This window comes from Phoenix dactylifera, chromosome 15 (assembly GCF_009389715.1).
Source record: "Phoenix dactylifera cultivar Barhee BC4 chromosome 15, palm_55x_up_171113_PBpolish2nd_filt_p, whole genome shotgun sequence".
Lineage (NCBI taxonomy): Eukaryota > Viridiplantae > Streptophyta > Magnoliopsida > Arecales > Arecaceae > Phoenix > Phoenix dactylifera.
The window spans coordinates 1,646,248-1,658,223 of NC_052406.1; the positions used below are offsets into that span (position 1 = coordinate 1,646,248).

General features: G+C 36.2%; 1 protein-coding gene across 8 annotated transcripts; it reads right to left on the minus strand.

Annotated features, from left to right (window-relative positions):
• Nucleotides 1–3,371: 3,371 nt before the first annotated feature.
• LOC103718176 lies at nt 3,372–11,710 on the minus strand. Of its 8 annotated transcripts, none has more exons than XM_026808888.2 (3): nt 11,539–11,710; nt 11,132–11,185; nt 4,422–6,381 (listed from the first exon to the last, which is right to left on the minus strand). In XM_026808888.2, exon 3 carries the CDS (start codon nt 6,349–6,351, stop codon nt 4,753–4,755), a length of 1,599 nt encoding a protein of 532 aa, XP_026664689.2. In that variant the 5' UTR covers nt 6,352–6,381; nt 11,132–11,185; nt 11,539–11,710; the 3' UTR covers nt 4,422–4,752. The 8 variants fall into 8 exon arrangements, with proteins under 8 accessions (XP_038989980.1, XP_038989979.1, XP_026664689.2 ...); XM_026808887.2 differs by having other exon boundaries at nt 11,091–11,185; XM_017845491.3 differs by having other exon boundaries at nt 11,038–11,185.
• Between the last annotated feature and the right edge of the window lie 266 nt (nt 11,711–11,976).

Consider the following 11,976-nt stretch of genomic DNA (forward strand, 5'->3'; position numbering starts at 1 on the left):
CTTAACAGTAAACATGCAGTAGAAGTAGGCATCGATCGCTCACAAATACAAATGACCAGGTACACTGCATCTAGTCCTTCTCCTCAATTATTTCAATATAATGATGCAAAATATAGGGATTCATTAACAAAAATGGTTTCAGCAATGCATTTGTCATTTGTATTTTCTGAACATCCTGAATACGTTGCTATGACTCAAGAAGCTTTACAACCTGCTGCTAAACGAATTCCTAGGACTACATTCGTACATGCCATAGTTAAATTATATAAAAAAGGCAAGCATGATTTATCTGATTTTTTTTTATCTTTTAATGGAAATGTTTCTTTGTATTCTGATAAATGGAGTGATCATTGACAAGTCCATTCATACATGGGTATCACATGTCATTGGATCGATGATGAATGGCAAATGCAAAAAAGACTTATTGCTTTTAAAGGTTTTGATGAAAGACAAACTGCTGAAAATATTTGAAAATTAATAAAGTATGTTTTGGACGAGTATATTTTAGTTTATAAAGTTTTTTCAATTTCTTATGATAATGCATCATCAAATACTGCTTCAATTCCTCATCTTGAAAAACTTTGTAAACCCTCATTTGGCGGTAAATATTTTTATATACGATGTGCATGTCATATTTTAAATTTATGTGTTCAAGATGCTTTAAAATTTCTTGGTCAGTATCTTCAGCCAATTAAAAATACGTTAGAGTACATATGGTTTCATTCACAAATTATGAAGGAGTGGTTTTCTTTTTGTCGGCTTCATAATATGAGGCCAAAATAATTTTCTAAAAATGTTCCAAATCGTTGGAATTTCACGTATGAATTTTTAAATGAAATTTTTCCTTACAAAAAATTATTATGTACTTTTATTGCAAATAATGTTTCTAGTGTAGTTTTATTTTTCCAGCAGTGGGATGTTTGCAAAAAAATTATGACCGTTTTAAAAGTTTTTAATGATGCTACTAATAATTTATCTGATATTTATTATCCTACTGCTCATTTACTTGTTTTAGAATGTGTTAATATTGCTGATGCTATTAAAACTTTTGAAAAAGATATTGATTTGCAAGCTTCTATTTCTACGATGAAAGTAAAATGGCTTAATTATTATAAAAATATTCTACCTCTTAATCTTGTTGCATCTATTTTTGATCCACGTAGTAAATTAGATGGTTTGACAGATTATTTGCGTGCATATTATAGTTGTTTAGGTCCTTTTGAAGAAGATATTGATGTTTTAAATATTATTTTTACTGTTAAAAATAATATTATTAATTTATATAATGAGTACAATGCAAAATATGGTAAGAATGTCACCCCTCAACAATTTAGTAATATTGGAGGCATTGGAGATGTTGCAAATATTAGTGCTACACAGCAAATGATTTTGCAACGCCAAAGGCGCCTGAGGAGTTCATCAGGTTTCAGTGTGAAACTTGATTATTATCTAACAACTTCTTTTGAGTTTTGGGATAGCATTTCAGATCAGCAATTTTCAATATTAAAGTGGTGGAAGGAGCATTTAAACCAATTTCCAGTCCTCTCAGCAATTGCTAAGGAGATTTTAGCTTGTCCGTGCTCAACCGTTGCTGTTGAGCAAACATTCAGTGATGGAGATCAAATCTTTGATGAGCGACGATCTTGTTTAAGGCCGAATAACTTGGAAGCCTAAGCATGTGTTGACGATTGGAGAAAGACAGAACGTAGATTACAAGATAACACATTTGAGGACAGTGAAGACTTATTTGACATTGGAACTAGCAAATCGTCTACAACCGACAGCAATGGTAGTGATTGATCATTAAGGTAAGGGGGTTAATTGCTCAACCATGAAGGTAAGGGAACTACGAGGGCTTTGATTCCTCTAAACCTCAAGAGGATACGTCGACAGCTTAATTTTAATTAAGTTCAAGCCCAATTTTTTTCTTTTTTTTCATTTATAATAAAATAAATTAGTTTCAGATTTATTTAATGTAACTTATTATTTTTTTAATAATGTTATCTAGTTGTATTATTAAAATTTATTTTGATAGTAAATAATAAACTGAGGTACAAATTATTATTTTGTATTAATTACACAATCTATTTGTATTTATAATTTTTTTCCAAATTAATTACACAATCTATTTTTTTTCAAAATTTTATAATTTATGTTGAAAAATCGGAATCGAAACCGTTTAGAACCGGAACCGGAACCATCTAGAACTGGAACCGGTAATTCTAGAACCAGAACCGAACCGACTATTTTCGGTTACGGTTAAGGTTTTAGGTTTTTGTGGAACCGGAACCGGCGGTTCCAAAACCATGATCAGGTCTACTTTCATGGTATTGTTGATTCTTGTTGGAGGTTTTTTAGGATGAGGAAGAGGAGGTGGATTTGGGTGGGAATAAAAGGCGTGTACCTTATTCCAAGCTGGATAAGAATGTGTTTTTGGAGAGGATGAGATGAAATCTAGGGTTTTGCTAATGCCAATGAGCCCTGTCCAAGAGGAAGCTAGAGGAGTTGCAGGATTGAGGTTTCTCTAGGGTTTTTGAAGTTGAAGTAGAATCAAATCTATGGGGATTACATCAAGTCAGCGATGATGAGGAGATCCCTAATAGGAATGATCTAGAGAATTGGATTGGATGTGAAATGGGTGGCAATTCCCAGAATCAGAATGGGAATTTGTTCCTATCTGCTCCTGGAAGAGTGAGGTTATAAACTGCATACTTTTGGAGATTTCCACTTTCTGTTGTCACTTGTTACCAACCTCGTCCTTTGGACTAGCTGAATGATTTCATATCTTCAAATTTTGATATATTCATCTCCTTGATCTGGATTTGCTTGGACTAACTTCATCTGTTTTGAAGATATCATTGAGTAGGTTACCAGATAGCCATTTGCATATCGAGGTAATTTAGAAGCAGGCTTTGTTCTGCATATGTGCATGGTTATTGAAAATAAAAATATGATCCAAATCATTAAATCTAAGAATGATCTGACAGAGACGACAGTCTTTTATATCTAGTTCAACCTGACATCAATCCTTTGTGAATTAGTTTCATCAATACAAGGCAAGAGAAGATCTGTCAATATTAGTTGGATGACGAATTAAACCAAAGGGAAATCTACCTTCTTGGATTTCCAAGTTTATTCAACCTCGAATGTAGTACCCAGTTCTTAAATATAGGGGGAATGATGCGACACAGACTGTAGCCAGCAGATCTTATACCTAGGTCGACCATGCCTTCACATGTGCCAATGGATTCGCGAGAAAAAGATTTTGATAAGCAAATATTTAGTTCAGAGAATTCAACCAATTTTTCTGATAAGAAAAGATCAAGATTGCAAGAAAGAAGCTCTAACATCTATTCTGTCTCATATAGTGCATTAAAATGTATTTAAAAAAAGGATTTATAATTGCAAAGAAGCAGCTCAAACATCCTTACTGTCTTATAACTCTTATAAGAAACATTCCCCCAAGAAAGCATTACCTATTTAAGAACTCACTTGCCCAACATTTTGAAATGTGATTGCAATGAATCACCTTGATAAGTCTTGAAACTCTGTTGCAAGCAAAAAGAAGATACCTTCATATGAATTCCTTCCAACACCATAACCTGAAAAACTGTTGTGGATCTAATATTAATTTACATTTTTGGTGACAAAAACTAGGAGTCATATGTATTTGCTTCCATAAACACATTGATATGTGCTAAGGATGGTGATAACATCATGATATTGTCCAAGATGCAAAATAGTTTCAACTTCTTTGCATTCAATTTTGTAATCCAGCACATCATATCCCATAATGAACAAGCCACAGAATCCAATGCTGATATTTTAGCATCCAGTACTGAGCTCCGAATCGGTTACCCAGTGGCACGGATCGGTACAACCTCACGTTGTGCCATGCTAGCCCTATACCGACACAATAGAGGCAGGAAAAAGGAAGAACGAGAGAGAGAAAGGAGAGGCCGAAAAAGGCCGACGGAGAACCGATGGAGCACTAGTACCGCATGGAGATGGCGGAGGCCGGGGATGAGGGGGAGGGGGGGTGTTCCGCCTCCGATCTTTTATTTCATTCGAAACAGGGGCGAAGGAGCCTCTTTTATTTTTGAAAATTTTAAATAAAAGCGAGTAAACCCAAAAACATCAAAACATTTTCATAGTTTGAGGACACATTTGGTGCTTCATGATTATCTGCAGTTCCAATACACAATAAAAACCATGTGATGTCACCAGCATAGTTTTGATCTTTAAAGTTTGGTTGTCTGCAACTTTGGACAATCTAATTGAGCAGCAATTACTGACAGTAAATACAATCCAAATCTCATAGTGGCGCCTCTCTTGTAAACCAATATAAGTTATAATGATTCATGTCAGCATGCCTACATACGCCATACACCAAAAGATCAGCAGTACTAATGCAGGAAAAATGGGCAACAAAGAACAGGAAGAAAAGCTTGCGTGTTACATCAGCTTTGCAATCTACCAACGATGATTACCTATTGGTCAGATTGACTTTTACATGGAGCACAGGCATGAATGCACGGATACATGTTCCTGCACTGTCATAAGTAATATACAGACGCTTCAAAGAAAAAAAAAAGTGCCTTCTCAGCGTTGGATGCTTAATGAGTAACATGCCTAAACATTTAACGTCAAGAGAAAATAAATGCTTCCTAACCTATAAAGACTCTTCAGAAAAAAAAGCATGCTTCATGAAAACTTTGGGAATATCGGATGTTAGCATTGCTAGAACTGACCTTATCCAGTTATGCAGCTGAGTACAAGGAACTTCCTTTTGCTACCCTGATCTTCACGCAATTGTACAACATCTCTCACCTTCTCAATCAGTTCCTCCAGCCCATCCACTCCAAAACTCTGGTAGTCAAGAGCTTTCTTGTACCGCTGGTCGTACAGAGCCTCAAAATTACTAAGGGGAACTGGACAGGAGTAACAAACAAGAAGCTCTTGCACTTCCTGTCTGAAACTTTCAAGATGGTAATTGAAGTCATATGCGGCACCGAAAACAGTGTCAACATTCCTCTCATCATCTGAGAATTCATCGGAGGAGCTACCTATATGAGGACATACACCAACATCCACATTTTCTTCCATAACTCCTTTTCCCTTTTTATCCCTCTTCAAAATGACTGGGGTACTCGGGCACTTTTTCATATGCCTGTCAGCCGAGTTACGGAGGCAGAGCAGTTTCTTGTGCCCCTTCCCTACCACGACCAAAGCATCAGTCATCTTCTTAAAGAGGTGCACCAGCTTATACACTCCATACTCTGCCATGTACAGCGGCCGTCCAAAGATTTTAAGATACTCTGAAGGAACACGTACAAGAGGCAAACTTCCACCAGACATTTCAAGCAGCCTCACTAGCTGACCCTTCAAACCCTGAACATCTCCTGGCCGAACCCACCATGTCGTTTCTTGCAAACTATTCTGATCCCCTACTGGACCTTCACTTAAACCAGATGGTAGACTTTGACACTTTGAAGAAGTTAAATAAGGCCCAGCTATTAGGTTATTACTGCTGTAGTCTGAGAAAGAATGGGGGACTCTAGAAAGTTCCCTCGAGACATGGGGAGAGTTGTAGCCATATAGCTGGTTGATGTTAGCTCGGGCAGCATATTCACTTTGAGAAATTCCTCTATAAACAATGGCTTCTTCTTCATTCTGACAGTCAGTGTTGTCCCCCATACTACAGTTCATGAGATAGCCAGCAAGATCAGGCCCACCGCGCATAAAACTTTTTGGAGGAACAAAACCTTCACCATGGGCTACGCTGGGCCAGTCCCATACAAACCGCCCTGCATTGCTCAAAGCGGACGAAACACCCACTCCAGAAGGGATGACAAGGATGATAGTGTACCCACGTTGACCAAGTATATGCAAGGCTGGAGCAAAGTCCACATCACCTGATATCAACATAATTGATGAGGGTGGTCGGTTATCTAGAGCAAACAGAAACATGTCGACCAAGATAGCCTTGTCAGCAGCATCTTTTCTACCATTTGGAACATCTACGAGCTTAACACCAGTTCTCTGACAGCCCTCTCTCAGCCTTCGAGGAAAGGCATTGAAATCCCCATAAGCAGAGAACATTGTTACAGCTCCTTTGATGACTGGATGCACCCGTAATGCCATTCGGATGTTGCCTGCAACATCTTCAGGGCGAACACCACCTGGAACTGGACAGTTCTCGATGTCCCAGAGGATAGCCACAGGACCATGCGATGCCCCACTTTGCTGGTTAGGTGCTTGAGGTTGCTCCATGTTTGAAGTGGATATTGCCCCATTAGATTTTGATGATTCTGGGTTTGCAATCTTTGGTGATGGACTTGGACTGGCCATTGCCTTCTATTCGTGAGACATTTAAGCTTCCTACACATACAGATGTATAAGAATCTGAGAGGAGTAACTTTAGGCAAAAAAAGAGAAGCACGGCATGCCATCAGGTAAGAAATATACAAAAAATACAGAAATGAAAAGCTGGAAAATCTTGCTGATCATACATGCAGCATGACTCATAAAGTTCATAAGATAGCAAAAGAGCAGCTATTATAACTAATCTGATTTTGCAAATAATGGAGGACATCTTAATAAGCAATTAAGCAAGGAAGTTTCAACTATATCAGCAAATCTGAGAATTACAGATCTGATGTAAAAGAACTATGACTATGGCTCTGCAGCCATTTAGCATGGGAAGATACTTTTTTCGCGGTTGGTCTACATGTGTTACATTTAATTTTTCATGCATATCCAATAGATGTTTCAGAGCTCCATGAACACCATATTATGTAACATAGAAAAAATATTATCAAAATTGGTCTTCTAAGGGTGATATGTTGAACTCCTCAAGTTCTCATGCATGTCTAAAAAATGTTTTGGAGTCCCAGCAAAGAACTGCTGACTAAACGTGGAGACAATCCTAATTGTATATATGAATGCCATCACACCTATGTTCATCCTGGAAATCCATTGAAGTATGGCAGCAATGCATAATCAGTGTTAATACATGCTGGTTGTATGATATATTGGACTAGTTTGAACACAAGCCATGCAAAATTAGAAACAGAAAAACCTGTACTCTGTATCATAATACAGGATATGCCACTTAAGTAATAACCATGACCATAAGACTAATTTAAATGGAGAGTTGCACTTACTAATATAAATTCAGATGTAGTAAGGTGGACAACTTGACATTATGAAATAGTAGCTGCTAAACAATGAACACAAACATAGCAATAGACATTGAAGGATAAAATATAAACACTATGAAATTTTTCACAAACTGTGACCTTCTATTTACCCATCAAGACCATCATTAACCTTCAAGAATGACAAAGCCAAAAAAATCCAACAAAAAGAAGAATTATATAATATTGATTCCCAGAAAATATTAATTAAAGATAGATCAGGCCTCGGCATTAATTGAACCTAACACAGCAAACAAGCAGAAAATGCAACATTTCCTTTTTTCCATTTCTCATTTAGGTTAGCAATCACTCTACCAGTCTACTGCAGTTCCATTATTTCTCATACCATGAGATGAAAGGCTAATTCTAGAAATCACTACCTTTTAAGGAACTACTGAACTGGAACATTGGGATGAAACGGCTCCAATTTCATATATCACATGAACAAGGACTTACCTGAAATCCATCTAAGTGTGAGGGTATTGCATATCCTGAGTTCTATATATTCTCCATCATCAACTGATAACCACAGTTACAAGTAAAAGATAGTTTTGCAAGACACTAGCAAGGACATTGAGTAGTGTTGCACTTGAGCTTAGTACTACAGAAGTTACTGCACATACCACAAGAAGAATTGGAGGAATACATAAAAGGAAGCTTTGGATTGCACATGGAACATGAGGACGATGTAATAATTGGGCCTGAAAATAGGGCAGCAGCCAAGGAAATTTAGAATTAACATTAGAGTTTTGACAGAATGTACCAGCTTTCATTAGTAGATTGCTTAGGTGAATGATGAAGATAAATATGATAGTAACAGGTTTGGCAATGAAAAAGAGGTAAGTGGCAACGATTTTTTATACTAAGATCTAGAGAAAGAAAATGATGCAAAATGTCCTTGTAAGGGAAGCATTGCAATATACCAGAGTTGATAAATGAAGGGAAAATGGATACAGAAAACTGCACTAAGGTGAGTAAACAACAAATGTGCATTGCATACAAAGTGAAACCAATGCCTTGTAATCCAGGAAGGAAGCAAATTGATACTTCTTGAGGTAAAATATTGAGATCTAAAATACGATGTGAGAATGACCCTAATTCAAAGAATCATAAGAGAACTCAGAAAACAAACAGTACTGGGCAATGAGTGACTGAAGGTAGGTGCATAACAATTTCTATAAAACAGGTAGACTGATAAAAAATGAAAAATGTACGCCAAATACCAATATCCCGGAAGAGTCAAGGTTTGAGATATACAAGCATTGGATATATCAAATTTGCAAAAATGAATCTTAACATAAGGAAAAATGATGATAAGAAAAGACATGATTTTGCATGGAAATTCATTGCAAAAGAAAGGAAAATAGAAAGGTACTTCTAGTAAGTTATGGACTAAGTTGTGACACAAATGGTTACAATGAAGAACTCATGCAGAACTTAGGTATGCATATGTGTCACCAATGAATTCAGAGCTAAGGAATTCTTGAAAATCAAAACAGGAGAAAACATGTAGAGTTCTAAATCATTTTGGAGAATACACCACAAACCACTAGCCAGAATTTTCAACAAGTAGTTGAAAAGAAAGATGCTAGATAAATTCAGAAAGTAAATAAGGGCACATATTTGTAAGAGAACAGATCCAAGAATTTGAAATCACTAGATCAATCTGCAGGAGAAAGTGATGGCGAAAAAACTAAAAGGAAAAAGACCCCCCAAAAAGAAAAACTACTCTAGGCACCATCCTCACCTTGAGTGAGGAATATCAATCATTAGGTTTGATATCTTAACAATGGAAGGTAAGTACATTACTCAACAGAAGATGGAAAAGTAATGAGGAAAGGAGGAGAAGTCTCATGTATTTCATGAACACTCAAGATATAATGTTGGTGATGAGGTGAAACAGACCAACTCGACTGGATATATCAATATCATTTCCAACACCAACAAGAGTTTTGGCATGTGAAAACTAGTTAAGAAACCATTGCAATTTCTGTCATAACAGCCCTCTAAAGGAGGTTGGTCGAATGAAGAACATTAGTAAGATATGGGGAGCCTTCCTTTGTGAGGAGTGGATAAGTCATAATACAAAAGGTGCATGGAGCATACATCAAAGATGATGCAAATGAAAACCACCTTGACACTAGCACGATCATCATGATACAATGGCTTCCAACAAGAGAACTAGTAAAAGCCAGCTACCATATATAGAGTCCACACTTTCCATTAATTCCTTAAAAAAGAAGTTAACAGTTCAAAATCATTGATGGAGTATCCGAATTCAAGATCCAGATCATTGAACATGATCTAATATACAAAAATATCTAAAAATCAAACTTCATGTGTTCCGATGGTCTCTAGGCTAATCATCAGTAGTTATTTAGATGGATGGTTTTAGTAGCATGATGCTATATTTTACTATGATCTAATAATTAAAATATACTGAATTTAAATTTACCAATGTTTTAAGATATGTAGATCAATCCATAAAGTGGATTTTCAATTTATGCACCGTATCATATATTTTACCACAACAATGCAATTGATGCAATTCATTTTTGTACCGTCTTGATGCATAGATTAGAGACCACCATGATATAAAAATTTTGGTTTCTAAAAAAATGTATAGTATATATCATATTTAGTGGTTTGGATCTTCAATTTGGATGCCCTATCATTGATTTTAAAATCATTATTTCTTTTTACAAGGAATTAACATAAAGTGTGTCTCCCAACAATATATGTGTGTGTATTAGCTAGATTTGGCTGCAATCAAGTGAATCTCCACTCGGATTTAGATATATCTAGATTGGATGATAGAAATCCCACATCAATCAATCCCGAGCTGTTGGATGTGATCTACTACTTCTAAATTGCTTACATACTAAAAAAATCATATGATTTGGAGCCCTCTAGCCTATGCATCGAGTAGTCAAAAAAATAAGCAGTCTAAATAATATTAAATTATATATTTTATTACTTGATTCATAGACTAGGCGTTTCTAAATTATATGATTTTTAATTTTTAAGCAGTTTAGTGATAGTAGATCACATCCAATGGCTCAGATCATCAATGTGAATTTTTTATTGTCCAATGCAGATCTAACCTGACCTGAGTGGAGATCTACTCATATGTAGCCAACTCCAACTCTATATACAAACACGGAGACACATTCCAATGCTTCCACACAAGGTTTGATTGTTATGACATAACATGAGCAACCGAGAATCTAAATTATTCATTTGTAGTCTCTGTTAAGGATTTCATGCTGCAATTAATGTGTGTGTGCGTGTGTCTATATACGTATTTATATTTCCAATACTTCCTTTAAAGGTTTGTTGGTTATGGCATGGTACGAGCAACCAAGAACCTGAATTACTCATCTGTAGTCTCTGTTAAGGTTTTCAAGCTGCAAATAGTAGCCTGTGAACTACCCAGTACTCAAAAACCATTGATTTCCTTAATCTCGACCCCATAAATCATCGCTACTGGCATAATATGATTCTACCATCTAATATATTTTTAGTAAATATCCTACAAGCCACTTAATATATTATATAACATCATATTTATGATAAAATTCCATCTATGGAAAGAAAACAAATTTCGCATTTTCAAATCCCCAAAAGACAACACTGCAGTTTTGCAGAATAAATCAACCTACACCCAGGTACCGTACAATTCCACATCCACAATCAAAAACCAGTCTAACATTTCCAATAAGCACTCCATCTTTACCCTTAAAAAAAAGGAAAAGAAAAAGAAAAAACAAAAGATGATGAAGACGAAGTTATCTAGCATTTCCGTGCCATGACATTATCAACAAGACATACATACAACCTGGTGTATTTTTGGCAATAATAACAACCCAATCAAGTAACAAAGATTGATACTTATTCCTGATTAAATGGAAGCCTGAAATAAAATTCCATGCCTTCAACAGCACGCCAACAAAATCCAAATCAAGTCTCGCCCTTTCACCTTTCACCTACACCCATTTCCCCAAAAATTTAGCAACCCTAACCGATCAATAGACCTAAATCGAACCAAAAACCAAAAACAAAAAATCACACAAACTCCAGAAGAACTCCACTCAAATATCCTCCCTAATCTCCCCTAAATCCAGATGTTATATTCACTAAAAATAAAGAATCAAATCGACCGCGAAAAGAGACTTAAAAAAGAATAACAGAATCGGATCACTAAGCGATAAATATAACATCTTTCTCCGATTCCCCTCTCACCTAAAACATAATAAAACCACCAAACAAATGTTCTGGAATTTATGAGATTTACCCAATATTTGAGAATTTTTCGAACTTTTAGGGATTTCAAACCTACCTCGGATTCAAGAAGCTCACAAATCGAATCAAAAACCGAGACGGATTCGATGAAATCGAGAGATATTCAAGAGTGACCAAGCGATTTTCGATGGAGGAGGAGCGCAGAAGTTCCTTCTTTTCTCGCTATCTTCTTCTCTCCCTCCGAAGCGAAAGAGGGTACCGTATTAGTCTACTACACGAGAACGACCTGGCTGTGATCATCCTATCGGTTGACTCAGATGAAATATGGACCGTCTGATGCGTTCCGTGGGGCGGTGCCGCTGGTTTCATTTTTGGGATTGTAATGTGGGTCCCACAAAGAGGGGAGCTCCCCCGACCACAGATTGGGTTTTTGACGCAAAATGTGTTTAATTATTTAGGCTTTTTTTTTTATAAATATCCTCCTAAAAAATTAAATTTATGTAAATATTCTCTATTTTTTAAAAATATATATTTA